We start from the raw sequence: 13597 nt of genomic DNA, 5'->3' as shown, positions 1-13597 counted from the left end.
CCAAGTTGTTGTGGCTCCTAGATGCCTCCACTTTGCTATATCACCACTTCACCTGATCATTAAATATCTTAAGAGGGAAAAAATTTCATGAACTGACTTGTTGCGGTGGTGGCATCCTATTACACTACCATACTCAAATTTAGTGAGCTCTTTAGAACAACCTTTAACAAATAAAGGCAGACTGCTTGGCTGTTACCTGCAGCAACAGGAGTGAAAGCACCTGAATTTAGAGAAGAGGAAGTGTGGCTCTGTAGTTTTGTCCATAGTGTATTTGTTGTAAGACAACAAAAGTGCTTAAAACTGATGACTTAATAATTGAACAAATAAAAGGTTTTTATTATGCTCAGACAATTGCATTCAACATTCAAAACTGTAACCAAAATCAGTGCCAAATAAATATTTGGTAAAGGGCAGCTCGGTTTTACTTGACAACGATTGATATCCTGTGTAGAAACATGAAAAAAGTTCATTTTATCACTTTTAAGTCTATACTTTTTAGAATTCGTTTCACACAATATACGACATCATACTGGAATGAGTTTTAGAGTTTTTAATGCGCTGTCATGAATGAAGTTTCAATTAAGATAAGCAGCCTAAAAAGAAAAACGTTAGGACATCCTGAAGTGACTTTGACTTGGTGTATCTCATAGTGGCGGAGATGCCAAATAAGTCTTAAGACCACTTAGAGACCAAAAGCGATTATATTTCTGAGTCCAGAGGCTTCAGAGTGCAGTGAGATATGAAATCACTGTTTCCTCAAAGTATCAGTATGCCTTAATGACAGTGTGGCATTATGTTGTAATGGGTTATAGTTTTAAAAATCCAGAAAACAAACAAACAAACAAAAAAAAAAAACCCTACCCCAAATCCCCCAAAACGAAGGGGTATTAAAACACTGCAGCCCATTGCTCAGCTTTGGTTCCTCATATTTATCAAACAAGAACAAATCTTCAACTTCCCGTCTACTTTTTTTGTCCTTAGGCAGCAAGAAATTGCTTTAAAACACAAATGTATCCATCTTATTCAATTCAACAACAAAATCCTCAAGTTGACAGGTTTTAAAACATTCATAGCAGTATTTGTCCCAGTTCTTCCCTGTATATTATATATTTTCCAGTAGTTCAACAAAAGGAAAACTTCCTTTCTAAAAGATGCCACTTGGCATGCTCACAAAGCCTCAGAGTGGCGGGACGCCCCTCATCCTTCGGATGACGTTAGCGATCCGCTTGGCCAGTCCTGGGTTGGGCTCTTCGATCTGGAAGCTCCGCGTTAGTAAGTTGTATAGAGAGCCGTAGCCCACAGCCACTACAGTGCATGTGAGGCAGATGACATTGTAAGGCATGCTGAAGTCTGGAGTGGGCAGATTGACAAGCAGAGGCTCTGTGTAGATGCGGACAAAGTAGCTGGACTCTTCTTTACAGGGAAAACTGGTGAGAGAGGAAAATTTGATCATCCCATTTTCTAGATAAACGTGTCTGTGCAGAAACTCAAACAGTCCGTGAATAAAACACAATAAATGTCATTTTCATCAAGGTGGGTGGGAGATGGGGCTGTGTACTTACAAGCTGCTGAAAAGTGGTCGTTCCCGAGTGCTGTTTGTGTGCATGGCGACAGTGCTTGGTACAAGAGAACTAATAACTGAAGATCTAAATGTTAAAGACAAGGACAAGGACTTTAGACAATAAAAGTCTGAAATTAATTTAAAATCCTAAAAAATAAAAAGCAAAAATCATTTGAGAAGCAACACATGTCACACATGCAATCCTACGTGCATACCCGACATAGAAACCGTGGTTGGGATCGGGTGGGTATTCAGTCCATTTGAGCAGAGCCCTCTCAAACTGCACTGTAACCTCAGTCACAGAGTTTGGAGGAAGCTGGATCAGCATCTCCAGCAGGTGGGGCTTCACACGGTCCTTAGATGGCTCGTAGTGGATGTAGCCTAGCAGAGGAAGAAAAAAAACAAGTGACCAATAATACACTGATTAAATGTTCAAACTAGAACTGCACAAACACAAAGGCTCTGGCATCTGCTGTCAAGAAAATTGTATTTTAAACAGCTATCAACCCAGAGTTTTCACAGTCAGTGAATCCCTAGTTTAGACACAGATCACTGGTTTATATAAATTACATAATGGGACAATATTTAATCAATAACAGCATGTTATTCAAGTTAGAAATGAACACCAACATATGTATTTGATAACTGTTTCTTACAGAAAACATGACTCATATTCTCCACCTTGTGGCAAAAAGAGGCAGCTGCATGAACCCTTACTAACCATTCCTGTGGGTTAATGTGGGAAGTCAAGTATCTTACAGTGGGCTGTGAACAGCATGACCGACTTACCCCTGTAAGGTCAAATGTATCATATTTGAAACATGAGTTTTTGAGACCTTTACATCATTAGTGTGATTTCTTTAACCTTAAACCCTTTACACATTTTTGCTGAAGATGAATAGTCATCAATAAATTGCACAGAAATGCTGGTGTAGCAAAAATCATACAAGTCAAAACTCATAATTCATGACAGGTTCAATAAAAACTCCAGCTTCAAGAAAATTAGATTTTTCTGGCAATTATTTCATGGTTCAGATTTTACAGGGTTAAGTAAAAGACTGAATAATAATATCCATCGTTGAAGAAGTCAACATCAAAAATCAAAGCCTGCAAAGATGCTCACATGTCCACAGGACATTTAAGCTAACTAACAGAAGGCAACAAAAATGAAAATGAAATCAAGTTGAAGGCACACAAGTTCAGCTCAAGTGGGAGTCTGACTATCGTGCACCTCTACAAAGTGTAAAGAGAAGGCTGTGTATTCATTTGCCACTGGCAATTTGTGCTTTTAAAGAACATAATTAGCATCATCATGTTGATGTTTGAATCAAGGTATGGGGGTCAGAGGCAGGGGACAGCACCTTCAGAAAGCCACTAAACTGAAAAGATGCACTCATGGACTGTTTCTTTGAGCTGTAAGTGCAACTTTCATTTTTATGTGCAGGTGTTTCATGGCAATAGACAAAGCTGCAAGAATCAACTAAACAACATGATGTAAGATCTACTTTTCTTCTTTTATTTAATTAAACCTCCTAAGAAATGATTCAGTGGTCATATTCAGATCCATGAAACAGTCCCAGTAAGACTTGCAGACATAGAAACAAAAAAATAAAGATGTATTGCTTTACCTTTATATCAGATCTATTCTACCAAAGCAGGCTTGTTAAATAGGTTGCGGGGAGGTGGCTGAGTGATAGTCTTCTAGTTGAATTTGTGATATGCTAATGCTAAACAGCGCAAAGGCTAATAAGATTTTTTTGTAGACTGGTTGAGGTCCTCTCCGTGAATCGCGACCTTATCGTGGTGGAGGGGTTTGTGTGTCCCAGGGATCCCAAGGTCGATGTTGTCTGGGGGCTTTTGCCCCCTGGTAGGGTCTCCTGTGGCAAATTGGTCCTGGGTGAGGGACCAGACAAAGAGCGATTCAGAAGACCCTTATGAAGAAAACATTGAGGGAACAGTTTACCCTGCCCGGGATAGGGTTACCGGGGCCCCGCCCTGGAGCCAGGCCCGGGGAGGGTGCCCGACGGGCGAGTGTCTGGTGGCCGGGCCTTAGTCCATGGGGCCCAGCCGGGCACAGCCCGAAAAGGGGACATGGGCCCATCCTCCCGCAGGCCCACCACCCGCAGGAGGGGTCGGGTCCATTGTGTGCCGGGCAGCGGCCAGGAGCGGAGGCCCTGGCGGACTGATCCCCGGCTGCCAAGACTGGCAATTGGGACATGGAATGTCACCTCTCTGGTGGGGAAGGAGCCTGAGTTAGCGCGTGAGGTTGAGAGGTACCGGCTAGATATAGTCGGGCTCACCTCTACGCATGGCTTGGGCTCTGGAACCAGTCTCCTGGAGAGGGGCTGGACTCTCAGTCTGGAGTTGCCCCTGGTGAGAGGCGGCGGGCTGGGGTGGGTATTCTAATATCCCCTCGGCTTGCTGCCGGTACGTTGGGGTTTTCCCCGGTGGATGAGAGGGTTTGTTCCCTGCACCTTAGGGTCGGGTAACGGGTCCTGACTGTCATCTGCACTTATGCGCCGAGTAGCAGTTCAGAGTACCCTGCCTTCTTAGAGTCCCTGGGTGGGGTGCTGGAAGGTGCTCCACCTGGAGACTCTGTTGTCCTGCTGGGAAACTTCAATGCTCACGTGGGTAATGACAGCGAGACCTGGAGGGGCGTGATTGGGAGGAACGGCCTCTCTGATCTGAACCCGAGTGGTGTTTTGTTATTGGACTTCTGTGCAAATCACACTTTGGCCATAATGAACGCCTTGTTCGAACATAAGAGTGCCCATAAGTGCACGTGGCACCAGGATGCTCTAGGCCGCAGGTCGATGATTGATTTTGTAATCGTATCACCAGACCTGCGACCATATGTTCTGAACACTCGGGTAAAGAGAGGGGTTGAGCTGTCAACTGATCACCACCTGGTGGTGAGTTGGATCAGGTGGTGGGGGAGGATGCTGGACAGACCTGGTACACCTAAACGCGTAGTGAGGGTGTGCTGGGAACGTCTAGCAGAGGCCCCAGTCCGCGAGATCTTCAACGCACACCTCCGGCAGAGCTTCAACAGCATTCCGAGGGAGACTGGGGACATTGAGTCTGTGGGACTCCGGAGGCAGCCGACAGGTATCGACAGGCCAAGCGGAATGCGGCTCGGGCAGTGGCTGAAGCAAAAACTCAGGTGTGGACAGAGTTCGTAGAGGCCATGGAAAAAGACTTTCGGACTGCCTTGAAGAGATTCTGGCAAACTGTCAGGCATCTCAGCAGGGGAAAGCGGTGCTCTACCTGCACTGTGTATAGTGCTGGCGGAGCGCTGATGACTTCGACTGACAAAATTGTCAGGCGGTGGAAGGAATACTTCGAGGACCTCCTTAATCCCACTGACATGTCTTCCGAGGAGGAAGCAAAGTCTGGGGATGAGGGGAATGACCCGCCAATTTCTGGAGGCGAGGTCACTGAGGCAGTTAAACAACTCCTTGGTGGCAGAGCCCCTGGTATTGATGAGGTCCGCCCAGAGGTCCTGAAGGCTCTGGACGTTTTAGGGCTGTCCTGGTTGACACGCCTCTACAATGTTGCGTGGAAATCAGGGGCAGTACCCCTGGAGTGGCAGACCGGGGTGGTGGTCCCCATCTTTAAGAAGGGGGACTGGAGGGTGTGTTCCAACTACAGGGGGATCACACTCCTCAGCCTCCCTGGGAAAGTCTATGCCAGGGTGCTGGAAAGGAGAGTTAGTCTGCTAGTCAAACCTCGGATACAGGAGGAACAATGCGGTTTTCGTTCTGGTCGCGGAACACTGGACCAGCTCTTTATCCCCTCAAGGATACTTGAGGGTGCATGGGAGTTTGCCGAACCAGTCTACATGTGTTTTGTGGACTTGGAGAAGGCATTTGACCGTGTCCCTCGGGGTGTCCTATGGGAGGTGCTGCGGGAGTATGGGGTGTCTGGCCAATTGCTACAGGCCATTCGATCCCTATACAACCGTTGCAAGAGCTTGGTTCGCACCCGGTGGGTGATGGGCTCCGCCAGGACTGCCCTTTGTCACCGATTCTGTTCATAATTTTTATGGACAGGATTTCTAGGCGCAGCCAAGTGGCGGAGGGCTTTCACTTCGGTGGCCTCAGAATCTCATCTCTGCTTTTCGCGGATGATGTGGTTCTGTTGGCTTCATCGGGTGAAGGCCTCCAGCTCGCACTGCAACGGTTCGCAGCCGAGTGTAAAGCAGCGGGAATGAGGATCAGCACCTCCAAATCTGAGGCCATGGTTCTCAGCCGGAAAAGGGTGGAGTGCCCACTCGGGGATGAGTTCCTGCCCCAAGTGGAGGAGGTCAAGTACCTCGGGGTCTTGTTCGCGAGTGATGGGAGAAGGGAGCCGGAGATCGACAGACGGATTGGTGCGGAGGCTGCAGTGATGCGGACGCTGCACCGGTCCGTCGTGGTGAAGAGGAAGCTGATTGTAAAAGCGAAGCTCTCAATTTACCGGTCAATCTACGTCCCTACCCTCACCTATGGCCACGAGCTGTGGGTAGTGACCGAAAGAACGAGATCACGGATACAAGCGGCGGAAATTAGCTTCCTCCGAAGGGTGGCTGGCCTCTCCCTTAGAGATAGGGTGAGAAGTTCGGCCATCCAGGAGGGACTCAGAGTAGAGCTGCTGCTCCTCCACATCGAAAGGAGCCAGCTGAGGTGGTTCGGGCATCTGACAAGGATGCCTCCTGGGTGCCTCCTGGGGTTGGTGTTCCAGGCATGTCCCACCGGGAGGAGGCCCCGGGGCAGACCCAGGACACGCTGGAGAGATTATATCTCTCGGCTGGCCTAGTAACGCCTTGGTGTTCCCCCGGATAAGCTGGAGGAGGTGGCTGGGGAGAGGGAGGTCTGGGCTTCTCTGCTTAGGCTCCTACCCCCGCGACTCGGCCCCGGATAAAGCGGATGAAGATGGATGGATGGATGAGGCTCATATGTGGACCAAACTGTACATGTGAAGGCCATATAAGACATACATTTTTGATTGAATTAATAATTCATAAGTCAGCTGCTCCATGATATTCTTATTTCCACAGTGGCCTTAAGTGAAGTTAAGGACATTGTACCGGACCAATATCCTGTACTACACTGTGTACTCACTGTACAGGATATTGGTCATCTTTCAAAGGTAAATTGTTTTTGGGACAATGTAAATTTATTATTCTGATTGCAAATGAACAGTGCACACATCCTTTACTGCTTTCTAAAAATACTCACTGGGCTTGTTGTCCTTTCCCTTGCTCGTCACACTGAGCGTGTGGATGTAGAGACGAAGATACCAAGGTACCGAGTCCAGCAGCAGTACAGGGAAAGACCTGTATGGGTGGTTGTTGTACATTAATGTGTGAATCTCTCCTGTCTGCAGCCCGTATCCAGCCACATAACGCTCAGCATGGAGCAAGGGACGCAGCATTTCACCTGAGGACAGAAAGTCAGACTGATTTTAATAATTCACTGGGTGTAAAACAAATGTGACAATCAAAAAAATGCCTTAAAATTGTGTGAAGTGTGTGCATTTTATTATCTTGTTCTTGTTTCATCATACATTCTTCAAGACAATATTCTGACTATTATACACAGCTTTATACATTATACAGTCTCTACTCTTCTGGCTCACCCTCATTGGACTTCCATCGAATCAGCAGGTTGAGGGAGCGCACAGTGCCAAAGGTGGTTTCTTGGGTCAGATCGTACACAGAGAAGGTCCGTCTGTCTCCCAGCACCACTGCCTGGCTCAGCAGGGAAGTGGCTGGGCTGAGCTCAAACTGCTCCCCCTGCAAAATAAAAACAGGTTTGTTCCAATCATAACTCTTACAGAGCTTCAATAATAAATTTGACATTATCTATACATACAAGTAGTGCCGTTTATCAACAGATAATCCACTAGATCAGCAACACCTCCATGTTCATATAGCTGTCACAATTCGATGTTTTGTATTCTAAGGTTTGAATTATCTAATGATTTAGATTTGCATATTTTATATTAAAGGAAAAGCTAACCTGAGGGTTGTCTGTGATGTCGATATATAATTTACTGGAGGAGGCCAACGGACAAGCTTCTGTCAGGGTCCGAGAGAACATCTTGAACAAAGACCACTCTGAGGGAAGAGACAGCTTGAATTAACAAAAGCCAGGGGAATGTTACCAAAACCCAAATATGGGACAGAGAACAAAAAAAAAACGTGCTTTCGCTCACCTCGTTTGGTCTGTCCAGAGTTGTGCAGGTCAAAGACTGAATTCAACGTCTGTCTCAGCTCCCAGGATGTGGTTTTGCACTGCCAGTCCTGACACACGGACCTGATGTGCACTGCCTGGGAATGAAAACTGCTGTGGAAGAGTTTCTCTGACTTCAAAAGGACAGCGAGACCAGCCTGTTCGGAAAACATAGTGAGGAGAAAACTTAATACGCTAACAGATGGCATTGATGTCCCGCGCTTTTTTTAGGAAGAAAAATGCACATGTAAAAGGGGGGGGGGGGGGGGAGAGGGGGAGAGAGAGAGAGAGAGAGAGAGAGAGAGGGACATTTACCTTGGATCCACATGGCAAGAGTTTCTTCCAGGGTGTCAAATTCTCTGTGCAAACAATTTCTCGTGGGAGGGTGGCATAGCGAAGGAAGCTGTGGTCTGTCACTTTAACACACACACACACACAAATATTGCATATGCAGTACAGTGAGTCCCGGGGCATCTGCAGTGCTGTAATGGGTATTCAACTGTCTAACATGCACCTCAGAATAAGAATATCACATGCCCAAATAAAATCTAATATATATATATTAAAAAAAGAGGCACCTGAGTACAGGTAAAGCACTCATTTTATTGCAAAAGGTTTCTTTAATGCAAACAGGACCTGTGTAAAAAGTGTTCATCTGTTTACTTATTCCCAAACAACAACAACAACAACAACAACAACAAAAAAACACAACTAAACCAAGTTTCTAACGGGGTGCAGCACACCTGACAAGCCTGACAATCATATCACCTGTAAAGTCGACCATTTGCAGTAACATGAGGTGTAAAATCACTAGAAACTAGGGCTGGGCCATATTATACCGTTGACAGTAATACCGGTACAATGCTAGGCAACGATAAGAAAATAAAATATCGCGATAGAATATGGGTAAAACGCGCATGCGCAGTGCCTTTGTTTTCGCACATGGCAGAAAAAGCATGGCGGCAACAGAGAATGAGAAGGGAGAAAGCGGATCGTTGAGTGAAACGGATGAACCACAATTGGTTTGTAAAAAATGGTGCAACTTCAGTGGTGTGGAACTGGTTTGGCGTTTGTCCATCAGATACCCACCAAAGCACATTTTTTTTGTAGAACATGGAAGCGGGCCGTCGTTTTTGCCGTATTTGTCGGACTAAGGTGCTCGTAAATCTGGGAGTAATCTGTGTCCTAAACTCCGCTCCCTTCAGGCCCCAAAGTCAAACGAACACTGCAGCATCACTAAGAGTTAAAAACTGTCTAAATTCTTTCATCTTTAATAAAACGATCAGAATTGCTGCTTTACCAGGTGTAACTATGAAGTTTAACATCCAGGCATCCATGAAAACAAAATTTATTACATTTAACGGAGTTAGAAGTTAGCAGGAAGTTAGCGGAAGTTAGCTCGCTAGTTTTGCTAGTTACCTAAGCATGATATAGCATGTTCTGACTGAGAGATTTCTGAAAAAATTCAAACGTACAGCTCTGCTATCATTTCCAACATAAATGAAGACAGGAAGCTACACAGCAGTGAGGTTTGTAAGGTTACTGAAGTTGGGCTAGGTGGTATTTAATGATGTGCTAGGTGATCGCTAGCGACACAGCTATGTTAGCATAACATAAACAGTGAAGCTGGAGGATGAACGCTAACACTTTTCCACTCGTGAAGGTTCCTGATGGTTAGAGACAAATGCAATCGCATGGCAGGATGCTGTAAACGGACCAAACTTCAGTCAGGAGAACAACTGAGATAATCCATCCACAATAGAAGGTTAGTCGTTAACATACTGCAACAACATGGGAATAGAGCAGCTGTGATAGAATACAGCATTAATGAATCAATGGTACAGAAGTGGAGGAAGAAGAAGATGAGTTGAATAAAGTTTGATTTATCTGACTGCTTTGTTTCGCTTAATGTGTCTTATAATCCCGTGCACCTTATGGTCCGAAAAATACGTATTTGACTTTTTTATTTGGCACACTGCAGTTTAATGTTGCAAAGCATCTCTTTTTAACTTCAGTGGATATTATACATGGTTATGCTCAGGATATGTCAGCCCATTTCTACTGGAAATGCCTTTTGGTTAAACTTTCAACAGGGAATTTGCATTTGCACTGTTAAATTTTTTATACAGCTTTAATGCACATAAAAAAACAGCTGCTTGTTTAAGTGAAAATAAATGGATGGGGTTTTTTTTGCGCTAGTAAAGTTGTGGAGTTGTATTTTGTCTTGCATCAATTATATCGTCAGTTATATCGTTATCGCAAATTTTCAAATCTATATCGTGATTAATATTTTTGGCCATATCGCCCTGCTCTACTAGAAACAATAGTTTAAAAAACAAAACTAAAAACAGAGCACATGTCTAGGTTAGATGAGGAAGAAGGTTATTGCACTAAATCTCTGAGACTCAATTGAAATTGAAAGAAATTTGCTACACATGGTCGTTTGGAACAAATGAGAATCTTCCTAGAGGTTGCCAACCTTTCAGAATTCCTCTAAGAGCACTTTGAACAGTCATCAGTGAGGTTAACAAAGTTTTGAGCAAAATATTCAAGCTACCACAGTGTTTGTGACTCTGACAGACACAAGGTAAAAATGACAGACTGATCTCCAGTAATCTGAAGCACTTTATCGCAGCTGATGCTGTTAAAGTTGTATGAATCATAACTGACCAGTGATGGAACAAGTTGAGAAGAGGATTACTGCAAGAGGATTTTCTCTAGCACTAATTCTGTATAATAACGTGATATTAGACAGTTCAATGGTGGCTGATGACACAATTAGCTTTTGCAGAGGTTCATTACTAGAGATGTTTCTCTAAATGCAAAAAGGAGACTGACTGTACCGTTGCCTAGTCCCAGGGGTTTGAAGGAGGCACTGGGCTGAACAGTGTTGGTGGAGTCAATGAAGTTCAGTGATGCACAGAAGATGCCTGACAAAACATTGGTTAGCTCCTTCCATGTAGCATCGACACTGGGAAAGGCAGAAAAAAGGCATGTGGAAATGTTAACATGATTTAGCAAAGGTAGGTTAGGCAGCAACTATATCAAAACAAACTGTAGTCAAAAGTTGTGGGAGTAGAATTTCTGGCAGTTTTACATGGGTGGGGGGAAAAAAATCAATACAGCAAACCATTACGATACTTTGTATGGTGATATTGTATCGATACAGGGTCACCAAATATTGATACTCTGGGAATATAACGAACAAGAGGGTTCATCACATGCACCACCATCCTGAGATTATGTTAGCTGAGCAAACTTGCATTAAATTCAATGAAATTCACATTTAATTGATGTATCATCTGAAACAGATTGCATGTAATTCAATCGCAGACTGATGACAGATTATCTCCGTCTTAATGCAACAAGTTTATGGCCAGTTTTTACTGAGAGTTATTTTACTGCATAACTTTTTACTGCAGCAAAAAAACTACCTGAACTGTCTGCTAGTTCGGCAAATGCTTGAGAAACATCACTGTCATTATAAGAACTAAAGGAAAAACACAAAAGCAAAAAACAGCAAGGACGGTTATGGATGAGCAAAACTGGTAGGTTGGGGGTTCAATCCTCTACTTGTCTAGTCTGCATGTCAATGTATCCTTGGTCCACATACTGAACTCCTAGTTGTCGTTGATGCCACCATTGGAGTGTCATGTGTGCATGGTAGATTAAAAATGCTAAGGCATAGAAAAAATGTTTACGAAAGCAGGTTAATGAATGTGTTTGTGAATAAGTGAATGAGGCTCATAGTAAGAAGGGGCTTTAAATGCTCAGAGTACAAAAACACTATATAAGTACGGGTCTGTCTCCCCTCCCCTTATTAATCCACACATTCATTTCATCTCTGTTGTACTCACTCTGTCACTGAGTCTTGGAACCAGACCCAGAGCTCAGCTCCAGGTGGGGATGGTATAAAGGGTTGCCCCCACTGCATGGTCCTCCAGTAACCTTGTGTAAAAGAGATGTGCAGTTCTCTGACTGAGAACTTGGAGATGACCTGGCCCAGAGACTTGGGGAAAAGCCGGTAGTGGGACACTGAGAAATGCAACAACGTGGTTTAGAGTTAGAAAGACCAAACATTGTTGTAATTTTGAGAACAGGAGAAAGAAAATCTTATTGAATGAATGTGGGGTGTATTAAACTCGTATAATATTTCCAATAATGTATAAATACTCCTGAAACCAACTAAACAGGAACAGACGCAGATTTTAACAGGAAGGGGATATCAATAAATGAACAAAAATATGGTGATTTATAAAAGAAAGTCAACTGACGGAAAATGCAGATGCCCTATCACGTGGTATTTTTAATGTTTCAATCTGACAGATTATAGGAGCATCGAGAAGCAAAAAATGAACCCTCATTCCGAAACATTTAAATGCTTATCATTTTATACATTTACAGCTTTTCTGTCAGCTATTCGACAGACTCAAGTATATTCAAAAGTTACTTCTATAAGAAGATAAAACATTTACATGTGTGTATTTTCTTATTCGTGCCTAACAGAGTGTTATCTCCCTACTAGCAGTTAGCTTACCTTTGTTTTCTCTCATGAAGTCTGTGTCCCACAGGGTGCGGAACTGGAAGCTGGCATAAATATCTCCGGAGTGCAGAGGTCTGATGACCAGCTCTTCTTGGAAGTCGTCTTTAGGCTGTGGTACCGACGAAGGTACCACTGTTTCAGGTGCAGAAGTGCCCTGAATGTCGGCTGCAGCATCAACCGTAGCGGCTTCTTTAACCTCGGTTGCTTCCCACCGTCTCTCCTCCACCGCGGGCTGGTCAGCCGTTTGTTCCGCTGTTTGTGCATTATGGTCAACCCCACCGTGGTGGTCATTAACTGGCGTCGTTTCATGAATGTCTGCGACAACAAACACGGACAAACTAAAAAGAATAAGCAGCCAAGACCAGCAGCTGCACCTGTGAGCAGCCATTTTTCTCGAGGCGGTGGTTGACTTCCGCGTTAACGCGTCATGAGTAGAATCAGCCAATGAGCTGCTTCCATATGGAGTCATTCTTGGCACTGACACGAGGCTGCTTTGTTTTAAGCCAAAATATTTTCTTAAAAATCAAAACATAAAAATAAATTATATATATATATATATATATATATATATATATATATATATATATATATATATATATATATATATATATATATATATATATATAATACATGCTAATATGTAATATGTTTCTGATTTATTTTAAGCAAATTCTAAAATAAAATAAAGAAATACATTTTAAAAGCGATCAGTTACATGTGAAGGCGGTATGGAAGCGGTATGGCAAATTATAATTTATATGTAGATTAGATAAATTATATTTATATCCATGTGAAGACAATAAATGAATCCATAGATAAATGTAAACTACAGTAAATGCACATAATGTGTCATATGTCAATTTGTGAATTGTAACCAATTAAACAATTACAGGCCTGAAAATTCTCAATTAATTTAGCCTATCAAACGTCTGCCCATCTTAATCTGTCATTTTACAGCATTACCAATGCTGCTTGCAAATATATTAAACCTTATAGACCCTGAATAAATGGTGCTACTGGTGTGTTGCCAAAACTCATAAAAAAGCTACATTAATAATTAATAAAGGCCATAAATTCAGGTTATCGGTGTGCGAATAAGCATGGTGCTCTGTTGAATATTTGGTCGCGTTGCTGGACAGGGATGGGCATCATCAACCCGTTGGCATCATCGGGGGCAAATCACCCCTCCCTCATCCACACATCATCGCGCACACAGCCCAGACTCACACGCACGCACACACACGCACATACACGCACATACACAAACACACACGGAAT

At 43.6% G+C, this 13597-nt stretch overlaps 1 protein-coding gene across 1 annotated transcript; it reads right to left on the bottom strand.

The window, feature by feature from the left end:
* Positions 1 to 561: 561 nt before the first annotated feature.
* On the bottom strand, positions 562 to 12713 carry pigt (phosphatidylinositol glycan anchor biosynthesis, class T). The gene is made up of 11 exons (XM_085344280.1): positions 12314 to 12713; positions 11634 to 11811; positions 10620 to 10747; positions 8092 to 8192; positions 7760 to 7934; positions 7564 to 7661; positions 7181 to 7337; positions 6781 to 6981; positions 1777 to 1942; positions 1563 to 1646; positions 562 to 1427 (listed from the first exon to the last, which is right to left on the bottom strand). The coding sequence occupies exons 1-11, from the start codon at positions 12705 to 12707 to the stop codon at positions 1178 to 1180; spliced, it is 1932 nt and encodes a 643-aa protein (XP_085200406.1). The 5' UTR covers positions 12708 to 12713; the 3' UTR covers positions 562 to 1177.
* Between the last annotated feature and the right edge of the window lie 884 nt (positions 12714 to 13597).

The sequence above is a fragment of the Diplotaxodon limnothrissa genome, linkage group LG20 (genome assembly GCF_057381915.1).
Source record: "Diplotaxodon limnothrissa isolate DT_005_m linkage group LG20, D_limnothrissa_male_GT1.1, whole genome shotgun sequence".
In the NCBI taxonomy this organism is placed as follows: Eukaryota; Metazoa; Chordata; class Actinopteri; order Cichliformes; family Cichlidae; genus Diplotaxodon; species Diplotaxodon limnothrissa.
The sequence above is the reverse complement of the archived record's forward strand: the minus strand, read 5'-3'. Positions and strand labels throughout refer to the sequence as shown.